At 38.6% G+C, this 18,032-nt stretch overlaps 1 protein-coding gene across 4 annotated transcripts in view; it reads left to right on the top strand.

Moving 5' to 3' along the window:
• Nucleotides 1-18,032, top strand: part of MGAT4A (alpha-1,3-mannosyl-glycoprotein 4-beta-N-acetylglucosaminyltransferase A) — a 71,788-nt gene that overhangs the window by 14,652 nt on the left and 39,104 nt on the right. For 3 of the 4 annotated variants that reach the window (XR_011096194.1, XM_068681034.1, XM_068681041.1), the window contains exons 3-5: nucleotides 11,420-11,587; nucleotides 14,184-14,324; nucleotides 16,128-16,261. Coding sequence is in view for 3 of the 4 variants with exons in the window: in XM_068681034.1 (XP_068537135.1) it covers nucleotides 11,420-11,587; nucleotides 14,184-14,324; nucleotides 16,128-16,261 (443 nt within the window). In the remaining variant the exon portion in view is untranslated. The remainder of the gene's footprint in view (nucleotides 1-11,419; nucleotides 11,588-14,183; nucleotides 14,325-16,127; nucleotides 16,262-18,032) is intronic. The other variant, XM_068681056.1, reaches the window with a different exon arrangement.

Below are 18,032 nucleotides of genomic sequence, written 5' to 3' on the forward strand. Positions count from 1 at the left end.
CTACCTCTGGTTAGAAAGCAGAACAACCAGCTATTCGGTAGCTTTAAGAAGATGCAGTTTTTATATTGGTAGCAATAAGGTATGTGAGCTCAAGGATGGAAACAAACCCACAAACAGGATGCAGTGCCTGCTTAGCATATTTCTGCAGAAATGTAGAGTGCAAGGATTTGGTTTAATATATCAAAATAAAAAGCATGCAATGGGCGTGCTCTCAGCTCAGGTGCTTCAGTCCCTCAGTGCTGCCAGGAGTGCATCCTGTATCTCAGGGGGTTTCAGTGCTATGATCCTGATGCCAGCCCCAACGGGAGCTCTGTGTTGCTTAAGCAGCAGTAGTTCTGCAGGACATTTTAGTAAGAGTTGTAGCGTGGCTTGTTAATTAGTAGTTAATTCAAAAAATAATCACGACATAATGAGCTTTGTAACAGCTGTCCCTGCAAATTGCGTTTCTGAGGCAGTGCTGTGACAGTGCTATTGACCACTTCCCGGTTTCAGCTGTACGCTCTGAGTCTCGTGCAAGACAGGCAGGAACTGCTGAGGTGGAGGTTTTTGATGAAGGCTGTTTAAAGGGAATGTGTTTTTTTTTTCCTGACACTGTGAAGAGTTAATATCCAACTCACATAAAATCAATGGATTGCGTGCTCATCTGAGCTCTTACTAATTTCTTGAACTGAACTATTTGAGCTATACATATATACCTAAAGCAGAAGTTAGTTTAGTTTTGCCTTGGTCTGCTTTGCCTTTTGGGAATAGACTCTCTGAAGCTCATATTTATTCCTTACTGTTCCAGTTCGGGGTTAGAGAGGTGTTAAATGCTGATTGCTTATTGTGGAACTGATTTAGCAAATGATTTCAGTGACCTTTTTATATCACTTTCCCTTTAAAGAAGAAATGCCAGCAGAGTTGACAGTGCTTCTTAGCACTGGGGGGTTTGTTTATTTATTTATTTATTTATTTTAAAAAGCTGGGACATAAAAACCTTTGAGGATTAATTTGTCTATAGAGTCCTGGGCACAGTTGTTTACTAGGCGAAGGAGAGTGAATGCTACTTAGGTGAGCAGTCAGGGCAGGAGAAAGCAGTTGCAAATGTGAGGTTTCTTTATTGTTATTATTATTTTCCATCACTGCAGCTTGCTTTTCTTTCTTTTTCAAGGAAGACCAGATCAAGTGCTGCCAATTACTCTCCTCAAGCAAATCATGTGTTTAATTATCCTCATTGTCTGAAGCCAATGCACAGACAGAGCACCATATGCTTCTGTTGACTTGACCTCCTTAGTTGTGGTTGCCTGAGTTTTCTGATCCATTATTTTTCTTATTCCTTGCGTCTGAAGTAATGCTCAGAGCCTCTGTCAGCCCTCATCAGTTGACATTTGAGAGTGGTGTCGTAGCGGCTTTTATACCTGTATGGGAAATCTTCTCCATTGACCTTTCTGGTTTGATGATTTGTATATAGAGGCAAAGGTGAGCCTTTGCAGCTGGAGACATTTAAAGCTGTCCCTGGCTGCTACATTCAGCTTTTAAAATACCCCTTCAGTAAAACATTCATTAGTTCTCACAATTCTGGTTTGGCTTTTTTTTCCCTTTCTGATTGCTCAGGATTGTTTTTCCTCCAGGAAAATGTTTTATTCGGGAGCTTTTTTAGCAACAACCTGCCTGAAGCACTACTTTGTGCCTTCTTTCTGACGTGCAAGTTGCAGCGTTTTTAGTATCTTTAAAATACAAAAATATCTTAATATGAAAGACACCAAAAATGGGGTTCTGAAGATTTCAGCTGTCTCGCTTTCCCATTTTTTCTGCTTCATATAAGTGGGATTTCTGAGCCAGTAGGGGTGTTTTTACTTCTTCAGAAGAATGTTTAGAAGTAAATTGATTCTGAAGTTTGCACTTCGGAGTGGAAAAGCTTTACCAGGTGATATTACAAATGTTTATACTCGGATTGCTTTAAAATTTTTAGTAAAAACATCTTCAGCTCCTGCTGCAAAGGAATGTTTAAACAAAAGTATCTGGATGTTGGTTGGACCGGGCCCTGCTATTTTCAAAGCAAGCACTTGAGACTTGTGCCAGTGCTGTTAGGATCAGAACAGAAAACATCGTTTGTTTACCCAGAGCCTTGAAGTGCGATACGTGAAAGAGCTACAGTGGAAAAAATAATACTTCTGGTGGTTTTTGGTTTGCTTGGCTTTTAAGTTAGGAAAAGCTGCGGAACCTTCCCTTTAAAAATAAGGTGCTCTTCTACTTGAATAAGCATTTTTTTGAAAATACTTCTGTGTGGAAAACAAGGGCAATAAGCAGTAATTCTACCTGATTGTTTGGGTAGATCGAAATACAAGATTGCTGAAATGATCGGCCAGTTTGAGCAACGAGATTAGAGATAGGAGAATGATTTGATCGCTTGTTTTCGGAGATCTTGGCTTTTGTTTCATGAAGCATGGATTACTATTTTTTTGTGGTTAGTAGGATTACCCTCCTTTACTGTCTTTAATTCCACAGAACACTATATTTTTAAACAATTACACGCTCCCTAGTCATGTCAGAATAATAACTTCATCCTGCTTTACGTATGACTTAAACAAAAAGGGCCTGGGATGAAGCGTTCAAATAGGGCTGATGAAATTTGACCTTGAGCAGTTTTCTTAACAGCTTTTATTTATAGCGTGTCTGTTGTTAGCATTTACAGTATCCTGCTTTATTCTATGATTTGCATGGTTGATTACTTTTCTGCTTCAGATTTTACAACTCATCATAACTTGCTTATAAAAGGTTTTCATTTCACTTTAGGAACAAGGCAGCTAATTAGCTTATGGGGAGTAGTCATCCGCGATAATGTATTGTAACATTTCAAGGACACCATTTATCAACGTTTAGGCAGTTTCAAGACAGAAAATCAGAATCTGATTTGTAAACACACTTGATTTAATTTTTTGGGCCAATTCTTCCGAGACCTTCTTTGATCATCACTTAGTTTGACATTTTGGTTACAAATATGATTTGTCCCTACACACGGTTTTTCAACACCCAATCATTACCTCAGCTTGTTCCAACATTTTGCCTTTTTTTTATAAGCCTAAATGGCACGGGTGGCTTCTGGAAACCTCGTTAATGTCTCTTTTGTATGGACAAAGCTTTTTGGCCATGCCTTTGTGCTTGGTCTGATGTTTCCTCTCCTCAGCTGCAGTGCTTGGGTCTGCTTCATGGATATCATCTGAGCACCGGACTCACTGCTAAAGGGCAACCAAAGTGATGTATTTTCTCAGTCAATGCCACTCTGTATTTCTCATCTGTGTATCTTGGGTGCTGGGTGGTTGTACAGTGACAGTAGCATTTTGTGTCACAGTATTGAGTATCTGTGTTTACATATAAGCTTTGCAAAGCCCACGTCAAATTGGAAGTCATGCCTTTGTCAAACAAAGGTGTCAGTGTTAAGATGTTGAAAATCATCACCAAAATAATGCTGGTGTAGCAGGAAGAGTTTTGTTTGACTTGCTAAGGGAATTCAGGCTTTCCTTTTTTGCCTGACGTGGGAAATTATTCAGTCTGCCATGTATTAGCACAGCAGGATTTCAGTTTAAAGAATATCTGTGTGTGAGGGGAAGAGGAAGGAGAGATGTGATAGCCTGTAAGCTGCTTGGATATTACAGATCAAGCATGGTCTAACAAACAAGCTGCATGCATCCCTGTGGGAGTGAAGTGCAGGTCAGTGCAGGTATTGCCATCACGTAGCAGATCCTGATTTCTGTGATACCATGATCTGATGGATCACAAAAAGCATCTCAGCGACTTTCAGGGGATGTGCAGAACTTTCTACACCTTGCGTAACAGAACCAAAGAGCCTCTCTTGTAACAGATGTGTCTCTTACAAGATGTGTCTCTCTCTGCCCATTAAGCTTTCTAGTTTGTATCAACCCATAAACTGATCGATGTTCTTGTTGCAAGTATAGCAGGAATTAATTCATGAGGCTTGTTGCTGACTTGGCATAACAGGGACTGCCGTGTTTTATTTTTGTAATGGGAGTGAGTTGTAGAGCAACTTGGTAGTGAAGTGCCTGAAGTACTGTTCACTGCAGCGTGTTACCACAGATTCACGTATTTACTGGCATTTCCATAGCTTTTCAGCAGAGTGCATGCAGAAAAATATGACGTTTGCTGTGGGACCCTTTGACTTGTAGCACTTGGAAAGGCTTGGTTTTGTTTTGTCAGGAGGTGCAGGCTGTTTTGCTTTTGGGTGAGGCGCTGAGGAGGAACCCAAGGGCTGGAAGAGGAAAACTGGAAGGGTTATCGCCAGGGTGGGCCACCAACTTGAGTGTTGCTGGATTTGGGAGTGTTGCCAGCGAGATACCATTCATTTGAACAACTTTTTGAATATCCCCCTGTTGGACAGAGGTAAAGATCCTGCCCCATCAGGTGCCTGTTCTTGCTCCTACCTGTTCTGCTAATCGAATATTTGTGTGCAGTGCTTTGTTGGCAGCCAAAGCCCTTTGTCGGAGTGTCAGAAGGCAGTCGCTCTTCCTGTTCCCATTTAGTGAACAAAAGGGCTGAGAGGTTTCGAGAGTCCAGTTTGGTAAGAGCAGGAAATATAAATCAGGCCTACAACATGGCAAAGCGAAGTCTTCTGTGCCAGGTCCGTGGCTGGTTATCTTTTTCTCTCTGAGGCAGATCCATTACCAGGGTGTTTTGCCGATTTGCAGATTGAGGGAAGCCTCGACTGCCTGCTGCTGATATGGAAAGGTCGTGCAGCTTTTTGTGATTTGTGTCGTCTCATGCATCTGCCTTTGGAGACAAGCAGCTGTACCACCATAGAGCTCTTGAGCAAATTACAGCTTGCTTTTTTTTTTTTTTTCTTTAAAAACAGTCACCTTAGTTCAATATGTTCTATTTCCAGTCGTGGAAATGGCCTGAGACTTAACATATTTGTGAACCTGCTTGATTGATTTGACAAATAACAGCTTGCAAAGCTTTCCTGCTGCTTTTTATGTTGTAGATAGCGCTCCCTGTAGCACACAGTAAGCGGCTTTCCTTGAGACAGTATTGCAATACCAACTGAGAACTGCTGAAACACTCCTGGGGGTTGTAAGGGTCTTAGTGCAATGTTGCTTTCCCCAGTCTCCCCTTTCCTGGTCCCACTGCCACCCCAAAAAGAAGAGGTGGCATGCTGACATGCAGTCATAGATCTCTTGTTCTTGTAGAGTGGCCGGGTTTTCACTGGAGCCACTGGCTATCAGAGCATGCCTGTCACAGGCCAGATGGAGTAAAGCTTTCCAGAGATTGTCAGGAAAGCAAACTCCCATTTTTAGATGGTTTCTGGCTCCTTGTCCAATATTTTTCTCATTTTTTTGAAAGAGATGCTGTCAGAGGCACCAAAAAACTTGGATTTTCGTAGTGCTTGGATCTCCTTTCTCCAGTGCAACATTAACAAAGGTGATGTATGTGCATCATCTAAATATGTACTGCTCTTTGTACCTCCTCTGCTTCTACCAAAGATACGTGAACAAAATCTGAATTCTCATTTCAGCAGACACGCAGCTTTGGTCTTGTACTTGCATGCTCTCAACAATACTAAATTGCAGCCACAACCTGCCTGTTGGATCAAGTAGTTCTGCAGACTTCTGAGTAGTGACTTGGGTACATTCCAGCGATTGCTGTTTTAATAATACCAAGGTTTTGACCAGGGATCCTGTTCAACTCTACTTTCAGTGTTTTAAGATTGATGCCAACATATATATGGGTTTTAATATATGGGTTTCCAGTGTGCATTGTGATTGAAGGTTAAGTACATAGATCCTTTCTTCAGCACTGACCCAGCTGTGTTTCCTTTTTCAGTGGTTTATGGCAAACAAAAAGGCAGTCACGGCAGAATTTTGCTGATGCTATAGGTGCCCGTGCTACACTCTGACAATTTGAGTGTACCCAAAGTAAATATCAAAGTAATTCCCTCACTAACATTTTTAGATATTTTTTTTAATGCGAAAACTAACAAAAAAAAAACTACTAAGAGCTGTTGATGGTTTTAAGAGCACTGAAGTTGAATATCTATAGAATTGCTTAACTTGTATTCCCAGGATATTTTCACTATCTCAGTAGGCTCAGTATGTTTTCTATCTGGAATTGCAATACACTGAGCATTCTGCCTGTAAAGGTAATTTACCTACAATACATACTTCTGTAGCTATTTCAGTGCTGAGATAATCAGCAAAATGCTTTTGTAAATTCAAAGTATAGGATATTTTCTTGTTCCTTTACTTCGATACTATTTTTTTTAATCCAAAGGGAGAGCTCACTTTGCTCTTAGAAATCATGTGTTGAAGCACACAAACAGATTGCAAGTGTAGTACAGAAAACAAAATGGAGAAATTAGATGTATGATAAGATATTCAGAAATTCCATGATGAGTTTCAAAAATTGGCATCTGGTTTAAAACTTGGCTTATGAGCTGTCTAAATCTGATGGAAAAATCAAATGATGTAATCAAGAATGTGGCAAAGAGGAGAACCGATTGTGTTTGTTACTTGGGGTAATGTTGTCCTGTGGGGATGACTACTTTTCACAGTAGTTTAATAGGAGAAACATAAATAACCCAGAGGAGAAAGAGTAGGCCGAGAACTGAATTTCCATCTCTGGCCCGAAACTTGCAAACCATCGCATGTTGAAAGAAGCAGTTGGATTTGCATTTTTAATTTTCAAAATATTTCATCAACGTTCGAGCGAGCTTGTCTGAATTCTAGGTTAGCATATTTAGAAGAACATCTTGCAACAAGGGGAAAAAAAAAGTTGAGAAAACAAACTACAGAATGAGTTGAAGTAGTGTTAATTTTCCAAGAAACGCACAGCATCAAGCCAGCTAAAATATTTAAGTTCTAGCTTCTGGGGTTTTGCTGAAAGTACTAGAGTTTAAAGGAAAATGATGAAGAATTAATGCTTTCAGTGCTCAAGTAATTTCTTAACAAGAGTATTCTTATATGAAGTGTAAGGGCCAGTTATTTTTATTTGGTCTTTTTGGCTTCCAGAACAAAGTACGGAAAAGCATCACCTTCTCATTTCAAGCTAAAATAGTATAGCATTCTAAAAATTATGACTATATATATGCTTAAGCTATTGGAGACTAAACATTTGACACTTGTTACCACCGCTGTTAAAGAGGGATGTTTTATTTGTCAGAGATCAGATGTGTTTTGGGGTTCTTCCATCAGCTATGTAAGGCCAATAACTTACTGTCTGAATTCCTTCCTCTGTTTTGTTAAATGATTCTAGGTTTCAGCATTAGAAGAAAAAAGTCATTTATAATATTGTAGAAACACAAACATATTTTTTTCAAAACAGTAATCGCTGGTCTCTGTGACTGTTTCCTTTGTGGTTTTTAGGTTCAGAATTTTTCTTTTCACCATAACAGCAATGGAAAAAGTGGTTTGATTCTTTTTGACAGAAAATCAATTCATTTTTTTTAAAGTTTTTGAGAAACCTTTGAACAATAAAACATGAAATGGTCAAATGTCTTTTGGAAATATTGGCTACACTTTTTTTTATATATACAATACTTATAAATCAGCTTGCCATACATTTCAGAAAGTCTGCCCTGAATTTCTGGAGAAACTTGTACAGTCATTTGCAAATTTTCGTTTCCTCCTCATTGTGAGGAAAGAGGTGAGGTTTAAAATACAAGAGAGACTCTACATAATACAGTACCGTGTGTCTTCACCTCAAACTCGTAACTTTTTGATGAAAAGATTTTTACTAATGTTCGTGTAAATAGAATTGAAGAAAAAAAGCTGTCAAATGAATTCATATTTTGGAAAGGGGAAAGAAAAAAAAATACAAACTTAAGTGAAGTCAAAGTTTAAATAAAAATAAGACCTTAAAGGTAGTTTTGTAGGCTTATGCCAAAGTACTTAGGAGTGAGATTTGATTTATTTATTTTCTTCCCGAGTTTTTTTGAGTATTTAGAAACTCTAGCTGCCTTAAGGGGACGTTTACTTTTCCAGAGTTGGGACCACCGAATGTGATACTGTAAGATCCCAAGAAGTATTTTCTCCTTCACAAGTGTCTTTCAGTATGAAATCGTATTTGATGTTGCTACAGTTGTGCGGTTGTGGTTTTTTGTCGTTTAACTGGGTATCGGAGCAGTTGATCTAGGTGTTGAAGTACTGCAAGGATACATTTTAAAGAAACAGCTGAGTGCTGTTATAAACTGAAATTTAATTCATTTTATTTCAAATCACAGCGAGTCATATTGTAAAACAAGTACTAAAAGACTGACTTACACATTAATCTCCAAATACACAAAAAGAATAACGCATCTTTACTAGTATCAGAGATGTGAATCTTTTGTGTTACCTCAGTTCTTACAAAGAAAGAATTTTAATTCATTTTGCATAAATAACTAGAATAATACTTATAGGTTAAAATACGATTATGTACATCTTATTAGCATTTTCTGATTTTACTTGGCTCAATAATGTTGTAACCTAACAAAAGCATTAATACATTCACTTTTAAAGGATGCATTTGAGGAGTTTACATTGTCTTTTAGCCTTCTTAACCCAGATGTGTCTGGCTGAAGAAATTGTGAGAAGTTGACTACTTTGAAGCAGCATATTAGTATTTCTTAAAAGAACTCACTTTTGAGGTCTGAAGTAATATAAATTTAATACCAGTACAGCTCACTGGGAGCCCCAGAACTACTTGCTAATACTTCTGTTGGGAGCAATTTCATGGTGCCACAGCTAGAAGCCTGAGTTCTCAATGGTCTTTGCTCAAGAACTGCTGTGATAAGTTATGAAAATAAAATTTTACTTCCATTTATGTTATTTTAAATATATGCAAAGATATTTTTTTATTATTTTTGACATTAATTATAATGTGAAGATGTGATAACTGCCTCCTTTGAAAATATCCTGTTTTCAGTAAGCGATTTTTATTGGTAGCTCTTAACATTATGATTTTAATTCCTTCCCATGATAAAATGGCCTTTTCATTTGGCTTCTAAGTTTCTCATGGTTTTAGGACTAAAGGTTTTAGTTGCTGCGGAATTACAAGGGTCCTGTAAATCCAATTCTTACTACCCACCTGAATTAGGAAGGTAGAAAAATCTTAATTTCTGCATCCAGACAGAGTTTAGTAGTAATGGATTTTGCTAGGTGGAGGTGGCAGGAAACTATTGTGGTTCTCCATGGATTCATAAATAAGTTGTTCCCCCTGGACTCTGCTGCTCCTTGGAGCACCAGAATCACCAGAGTGCTGAGCGTGGTGTGTTACCTTGGTGGAAGAGTCTGGAGAGCACCAGGCAAAAAATCCTGCCACAAATTCCTCTTTCAAGCAAAGGAAAGAAGACATGAATTCATCTCGAGGTGCTCTTCTGAACCACAGGGTCCTCTTTTATTTTCCCTGGAGAAATACAGGCTCTGCCACAGAGGAGTTCAGCCTTTTAGACAAAGTAGGAAGATCATTACTGCTAAAGTTTGTCTTCTATCTTGTACCATAAAGAAAGGCAAGAAGGGAGACCTGATGTGACAGGCTGCTTTGGATGTTGGATGGGTCTCTGGGAGAGCAGATTTAGGAAAGGGAAAAAATGCCATGCAACAGAAGCTGGGAGAGAGGAGTGAGGAAATGTGAGAGAAGCAGCCCTGCAGCTTGCAAGGTGAGTGCAGCAGGAGGGCAGGAGGTGCTCCAGGCACACAGCAGCAGTTCCCCTGCGGCCTGTGGAGAGGCCCCTGGTGGAGCAGGCTGTCCCCCTGCAGCCCATGGGTCCCACATGGAGCAGATCTCCACGCTGCAGCCCCCCCATGGGTGGAGGAGCCCCCGGTGGAGCAGGTGGATGTGGCCTGGAGGAGGCTGCGGCCCATGGAGAGCCCCCGCAGGAGCAGGCCCCGGGCCGGAGCTGCAGCCCGTGGAGAGAAGACCATGAAGGAGCAGGGGGTCTGGGGGGAGCTGCTGCCCACCCGTGGGGGACCCGTGCTGGAGCAGTTTGCTCCTGGGGGATGGATGGACCCCATGGTACAGAGCCGTGTGGGAGCAGTGCTTGAAGAGCTGCTGCCTGTGGGCAGCCCCCGCAGTTCGGGAAGGACAGCATCCCCACGGGGAGCAGGGGCAGAGATGCTTTGTAACCTTACTGTTGCTTTTAGACATGTCTCCAAGCAATCTTGCTGCTGAAATGCTTTGTAACCTTACTGTAACTTGTAGACATGTCTCCAGGCAATCTTTGATTACTTTGGGTTATCACTGGCAAGTAAGAATGCCCTTCTTGCCAGAAATTCCAGAAAACTTTCCTGGCCATCTCGGTTCTGCTGACTAAAGCAACAGGTCCAGTTTCAAGCAGCAGGCTGGATTCACTTGTCAGTGTGTAGTCTGCCTAGCACTGCATTGTGCGCCAGCGTAGCTGTGTTCTGGGTTTGTTGGCACAAAAGCAATAACCATTTGGTTTTAATGAAAAAAGGAAAACAAGGCTGGCAAGGGAAGTGTTTTTGAGAGGTAGTGAACTATATTTTTATTTTTCTTTCTTCTAAACACAGGGCATTTTAGCTAATTATGTTTTCCAAACATAATCAGAACAGTACATCCCAACTACAAAAGAAGAAGTAAGTGAATTGAAAGAAGTTGGAGGAAATGCAGCATAATTAACAAGGGAAAACCATAATTCCTTCATTATTCCATGTATTGCTGTAATGCAGCAACAGGAAGAGACGCAAATTGCTTGCAAAACTGCTTCTTTACCCCTGCAATAAGTGACAAACCAAAACAGTATCTCTACGGATGGCAACTGTGTGGTTGCAATATTGATGACAAGATACAAAGTCACTTCAGATAAGTCAGTGTTCAATATCTGTAGATCAGCTAAAGGAGAGTGATGGTAAGCAGGAGATTTGGGGAATGATCAGTGGGATGAAGGAAAGATGCACAGAAAGGAGATGCTTACTTTGGGTAATAAGAGCATAGGCAAGATGTGAACAAATGAGCTTTGGTGTTTCCTTCTCCCTTTTGGTCTTCTTTCCAAAATAACATGCATTTATTCCACTCATTCTTACAATGCATTCAGAGAGGGCTTTCAAGAGACATGACCTGTGCTTTTATTAAGGCACTGTCCCTGTCATGCTTTTTAAAACAAAGGGATTGTTTTAAAAACAGGGCATCCCTTCCAAAAAAGGGACTCAGAATTGCCTTGTGGTGTTGAGTAATGGGAGCTTAAAGGTTGCTCCTGTCTGTGGCCGTGGTGATGAGGAGCATATCCCTTAGCGCCTGCCTTGCATCCCTGCCCGGTGCAGTTACTCTTTCCTCTGTATGTTGTGTAAATACTCAGGAAGGGTTGTGCTGGGCTGTGTCCTTGCTGGCTGTATTTCAAGTGCTACATAGCTGAGCAGTCTCTGTCCCTTGTTGGAGCTCCCTGTAGTCATTCGTTGCCCGAAATAACCAGCATCATTTTTTTTTTTCTCTGTAGAAAAGTTGATTGCATATCAACGGGAATTTCATGCTTTGAAGGAACGTCTTCGTATAGCTGAGCATCGGACTCTGCAACGCTCTTCGGAGCTGAATACTATCTTGGAGCAGTTCAGGCGTGCAGTAGCAGAAACAAATGGAAGTAAGAATGCACTGAATAATTTTTCAGGTACATACTGTGATTGAGCTTTTTTTTAATAACTATGGACTATGAATATCTCTCTATTACTCTAGAATAAGAAATTAATACTGAGAAATCTGAGTGAAATTGTTCAGTGGTGCGAATAACAAAGCTATGTAATATGTTGTATCTGCTGGCTGGTTTTCTTTTTCCATTTTCTATTCTTAGCAAGCCACCCACTCTTCATTCTCATAACTTTAGAGAATGAATACTGATTCCATGCTCAGTTTGGAACTTCTGGTTGCTTATTTAGCTTATTTGGACAATAACTTACCTCACTTTTTAAATAGAGCTTGAAGGGAAAAGTGAGCAAACAGTCTTTATGAAAAGGATGAACTTGAATGAATTAAAATATGTTTTAAAATAAGATGAATGATTAAAAAGCATACAGGCAACCTAAAGTATTGGTTGTGATTTGTAAAATGTACAGCTAATGGCCTTTTTAATAACTAGTCATTAAGTATTGCATTTGTAAAGTCTTCTGTATTTTTTAGCCATCTCTGAGGCTGATGCTATTAAGAGCTGTGTTTGCAATATTAAAGAATGCCTTCACACTACTCATCAACTTATTAAAGTTAGCTTTTAAGATTACACTCAAATTGCTTTAATTGCTCTGATATTTCTAGATGGACAGTGAATAACAAATAAATATAAGCTTTCTGGCCAGAAGTCTGATTTGGTCATTTGCAGAAATGTCACTGTATTGGCCTAGTGAGGGTAAGAAAAACAAAGATTTTCACAAATCCAGAAGTTGGATAGAAGTTTTAAAATCTGTTGTCTAGTTGCATTTGTGCAATGGCTTACCATCTTCTTTAACTAAAAAAAAAAAAAAATTTTTTTGAGGGTTATAATTGTAGGCCCTTAGTGCTGAGATTAATATTGTGATGATATTAAGAAGAATTGCTCAGACACTAATGGCCTGTCCACCCTGAACTGTGTAGCTCCCTGGATCTCCAGGAATGGTATTCAGAAAGGTTACATTTGACATAGTCCATGATTCTTGTCTTGCTCTTCTGTCTGTATCTTTCTGCTAAAGTAAACAACTATAGAGGAAGTTGTGTAAATTGGATTTACAATTGGATTTACAATGTGGTATTACCACATGCATTTCTAAAAAAATGAATTAGTTTGCTTATGTGCATGGTAGTCATAGAGAATTATTCTCTTCTGATGCAGTTGAAGTTACTGATTCACATTTTTAATATTTTACCATCTCTGGATCCAAACTGCCTGTGCATCATCCTTTTTTTTTTCATGTGGAACTGTGATTGGGAGTCAGCTGAAGTCTGAATTCCTGAGCTTTGTCCTCATAATTTAGGATTAGATAGACTTTACTAAGTTTAGTGTACTTAAGTCTACATAATAGTTGGTACTATTTGCTGTCTTTGAATCTGGAAGAATTCTGGATTGTTTTATGTAAATCATTATTCATCCATACAAAGAGGGTCATATTCTGAGGGACTTTTAGGCCTTTTTTTTTTTTTTCAGTTGAAACTAAAGGAAATCTTAGCAAAAAATGAAAACTTGTATTGGAATCTATCAAAATTAGCATCTCTACTTGTGGCATCTATTTTCAAAGCATTTTTCAAGATCAAAGTGCTATGATTTGTTTCATTGCCCCCTCTCCCCTTTAAAACAAACAAACAAACAAAAAAACAAAACTTACCACAACCCAAACAAATCCTCCTAGCAAACCAAAAGACAATGAGCAGGCAACCCTTCTGTTTTTGTTGTAGTTATGCTCAGAATCTGAGAGGGGTGACATTTATGGAATTACTTTAGGCACTTCTGCACAAGTCAGATTTTCTTGGAAACCTTGAGTCCAGTTTCTCACTTAACTTATGAACCTTACGATACTAAGTTTTTAAAGGCCCATGTGCTATCATATCATATTGTGTGCTTGCTTGAAATGAGAGCTGTTTTCACACTTGATGGAAGAAAATTAACACATAAGAAACTGTTATTTGCAACTCTATGAGAACCACTTGGGTATCCTGAGAGGCAGTATTCTCCAGAGAAAGCAAGAAATATTTTAAATAATCTAGTGGAATAAATTAAATTCACATCAGTGTATGCTTTATTGCAGAAATTTATTGCAAAATCTTGATTATATATTTAATGTTAATTTTGTGTCTGTATGGACAGTCTATCTAATATGTGTTTAGAGTTTTGAAAAATGAATTATTTGCAGTAGCATTCCTACATGGTGATGATTCTATAGGTGTATGTCAAAAATAATCTAGGTAAACAGACCTGCCAGTTTGATCTGCTGGAGAAAACAAATAAACAAAACTCTAAGTAAATTGAGCATTCTTTACTTTTGTGATTAGACACTGGAAGTCTTGTGTGATGAGGTGAGTATTAACTGTATCTGGAGGAAAATAATCTAGACCATTGCTTACATTAAAATTTAAAATAAGAAAAGATTTCCTTTGTACACAAGATGCAATGCCTTGTTAAAATGGATCATTTCTTCCTTTTTTTTTTCAGTTAAGATCAAGCTGAGCATCTTACATGATTTACCACTGCATAAAACTTTTTATTGTTTCTTTTTCTGCATGACTGACTTCATGTGTGTTTGCAGATGAGACACTGAAATTATTAAAAGAACTAACAAGTAAAAAATCTCTTCAAGTGCCAAATATCTATTACCATTTGCCTCATTTGTTGAAAAATGAAGGAAGCCTTCAACCTTCTGTGCAGGTTGGCCTTGGAAGGACAGGAGGTAAGCTGATACAGTGTTTGTTTTATGTTTTCTATCTGGAGGAATTTCTAGTTCTTGTAATACAACATACGGTGTTGCTTAGTAGATCAAGGACATCTCATTTAACTTGTGTGATATTGCTATCTCTCAGAATTCACACTGAATCCAGGATGAAAGGAGTTTGGCTTCAGCTTTGCTCTTTTCTGCATAATCTTGGTCACGCCCCACCCCATGTTAAGAGGCATTTAGTTTGGGTGAATTTTTGTAACTGAGTAAAAGAGAACAAAGCACAGAAGTGTTACAGTTTCTGAACTGCTAATGGACATACCCCTTGGGCTTTTTCAGATTTGTGTGATAACTATGTATAGATATAACTATTTTAGAGTTGGTCATAAATTAAAGTATAATTTGGAGTTGGACACACTAAGATATTCAGACAGAATTGCGTCAATAAAATGTGGACATTGGTTGGAGGGGAAGAAATAAATATTGTGCTGCAATACCATTGATCCCCTTTTCTTTTTAATCCTCCCAAATTCTGAGCTTTGGTCGTTAGGATAGCTCCACTGAATCGCACTCTTACAGCTCTAGAAAATAGTTAGGCTGAAGCCAAACCAAGCTGGCGTACCTCAAAGCACATGTATGTGTTTCCAAGCACGAAGGCCCCACCAGTGAATCCACAGGCATGCCTCTGTGTCAAGTGTGTGGGCTCAAGCCATGAGGTTATTTTTCTGACTATAAACACCATTTGTTTCAAAGTTGTTAATTAGGAAGGCAAATGTTCATACTCCTTTATTGTTTTAAGTGAAGCCTTTAATATATTCCACTAGGAATATATGACAGAAGTTTGAAGTTAGAAAACAGCAACTGGAGTTTCTGTTAGTCTCCCTAAAAAGAGGGAGAAAATTGAGTTTAATTTATTTTCCTATCTTCTCCTTTCATGATCATGATGCTTTTTGAGTGTTTGTTTTATAGGATCAGAACTCACTGATGTATAGTTGCTAGGTGAAGCAGGTGCTGTGAGTAAGGATAAACAAAATTTTTAGTAGTTGTTTGATTTTATATATTTATGATCTGGTAAATCATTTCACACAGATGGCTCAGAGCACTGACTGACTTCCTGAGGGCTGGTCTATCCTTTTATTGTGTTCCTGTTGATACCTGCTGTGTTTGCAGGAGGTCGCCAGCCCTGTGTGCAGAGTGGGGTGACTACGGTGAAATTTAAGGAACTTAGGAGTTGAATGGCCATCTATAAAGATGGGGTTAATAGCATTGTAGTATGGGCCAGAGTGCTTTGCATCTGAGGTACTTTTAACAGGGATGAGAGGTTTGAGTATGGAATTCTTGGGCTGTCCTGATGACCTGAGCTTGTTTTTCTAGAAATCTCATGCAAGGGAAGTAAGAGTTCACCAGTACAACTTTAAAAGGCTTCTGAGGAGTTAAAAATAAACACTTGAGTTGTGAAGAATGATTGTGCCAGCTTGAAAATAAAACTAGGTTAGGGAGGTTAATCATTCTGTGAGTTGTGGTGCAGCCTTACCTGATTAATATCATGGTTGTTGATTATTACCTCTGCAATAGCCTGGCATGTCTAGGATTACATTTTTTTTTTGTTTGCGATGTTTGCTCTGAGCATTGGTGGTGATTATGTTAATCACGTTCCTGTTGATGGTGTTATATTTTTAAACTATTTTAAATTACTGCTATCTCAATCTTTTAACTCTTTGCGTTTCTTAAGTAATGCTTTATTATGAGACAAGCTTTTTGCTTTCATTCTTGTGTATGAAATTACTGAAAGTAAGTTTCTGTTTTGTTTGATTTCAGTTTCCATTGTAATGGGAATACCTACAGTGAAACGAAAAGTCAAGTCTTATCTTACAGAAACTCTCCACTCCCTTATTGATAAGCTGTCCCCTGAAGAGAAACTGGATTGTGTTATGGTTGTCTTTATAGGAGAGGTAATCGCATAAATATTTTTATATGCTTTCTAACCTGCCTTTAATCATGAGTATTCCTTTCAGGAATTGATGAGGACCTTCTTTTTCTTTGCAATATAGACAGATGACTTTCTATGCCTCCATCTCCTTTACATTTAAGGAAAAGTCTTGTTTCTCTGAAATAAACAATTGTGGAGAGCCCAACCTTTTCTATTTATGAAGTGAGCATGGATTCGGTGGACTGCTAATTTTGCATGTCTTCTGATGTTGTACATAATGATTAATATGTCCTAATTATCTTATTCCTTCAATATCAGCATAGTGGCTAAGGGTCTATGGTATGGTAGGGAGTTGTTTTTTCCATTTTCTTCATGCTCCTTTTTAGTCAGTCCTTCCTCGGGTTGGTGCTGCAGCTGGGGAAGTCGGGTACAGATTGTTACTGATTTTATTTTTGGACTTCCTGGACATTAAAAGTCCAGACCTTTTAGATAGTCCAAATGAAAACTGTTTGATTTAGTCTGTTTGGTCAGTTTGACTCTTGATTTAGCTGAAAGCTTAAGGAAATGATAGACTGCTTTCAGAAGTAATCTTGCTGGCTGCTGAGAGTTGTGTATACTTATTTTTTCTTAAGAGTCTGGCATGGAATGGGGGATTTTTTTTTATATATGTTTGACCTTCAGCCATCTAACCATGTAGTGCTCTGTTCAATCAGTGTTTTGTGAATCCCACAGAGGAAAATTTGAGTCCTCTATTTATAACTGTGAACACCATTTTAATCTTGTGAGCCACTGTCCTTTCAGCGATGATTAAGTGAGAAAACAGCGTGCTAATACATCTAGTTCTATTAACAACAGATTTTAAACCTTTATTTTAGAAGTTTATAAACTCTTTTGCTGTACCTGAGACTGACCCTTATAGTCTTCTAATATAAATCACTGTGGCTTATTTTTTTCTGACAGTGAGTCACTCAAAAGCCATCAGTCTAATAGGTAATGTTTTTCTGCAGAAAATGCTCTTAAAACATCCGTTGGTTGAGAATATCAAGTGATCAGAATTAATTTAGGAATTACTGGAGCAATGGCTTTCCTTCTCTGTACTGTTTGGAATAATTGTATTGCATAAAATTATTGCATAATTTTATTTAAGGTTTAAAACTTCCAAGGTTTATAAGTTTCCTGTTGTTTTGCTTAAGGAGGTCTGAGTTGTGAAGACTGTGTGTTAGCATTGGATTCTCAGTCTTCTACAAATCTTAGAGTAGGAGTGAAGAAAATCCACACCCCAACCCCAAATGAACAAGTTTCCTTGTAACCTTAGACAAGCCATGTAGGTATGCTTGAGTTTTCCATAGACTTCTGTGTTTTACTCTAGAGTGGGACCCTCTGTGTCTTTTGGACATGGCTGTTTGATGTGCTTACTCCCATGTTTGCTATGGGCATAGCAAGCCATGAATGTTTGGGAAAATCCAAAGAGCCTCGGTTTGGATTCTTGTCCCATTATAACCTTTCCCTAGCTTTGCATTTCTTTTTCCATCCAATTTCTCCATCCGATTTTGTCTCCTTTTTGTCTCCTATTCCTTTTACCATGCTTTATATTTCCTTAAGTTCAATATCTTATAGTTTGTTCTGTAATTGCTACAGGAAACTCTTTCAGTGAATAATATGGTACAGTAAATACTTTATCCTGAACTGTGCTGTGTTTTTCTGGATTGTGCTGTATTTTTCAGCTTCCTTTTGCAAGATGGATTATATAGGTTTAATAAGCATTTTCTCTGGCTACTTGAAAGAAAATCTAT

Source organism: Anas acuta, chromosome 1 (genome assembly GCF_963932015.1).
Source record: "Anas acuta chromosome 1, bAnaAcu1.1, whole genome shotgun sequence".
Classification (NCBI taxonomy): domain Eukaryota; kingdom Metazoa; phylum Chordata; class Aves; order Anseriformes; family Anatidae; genus Anas; species Anas acuta.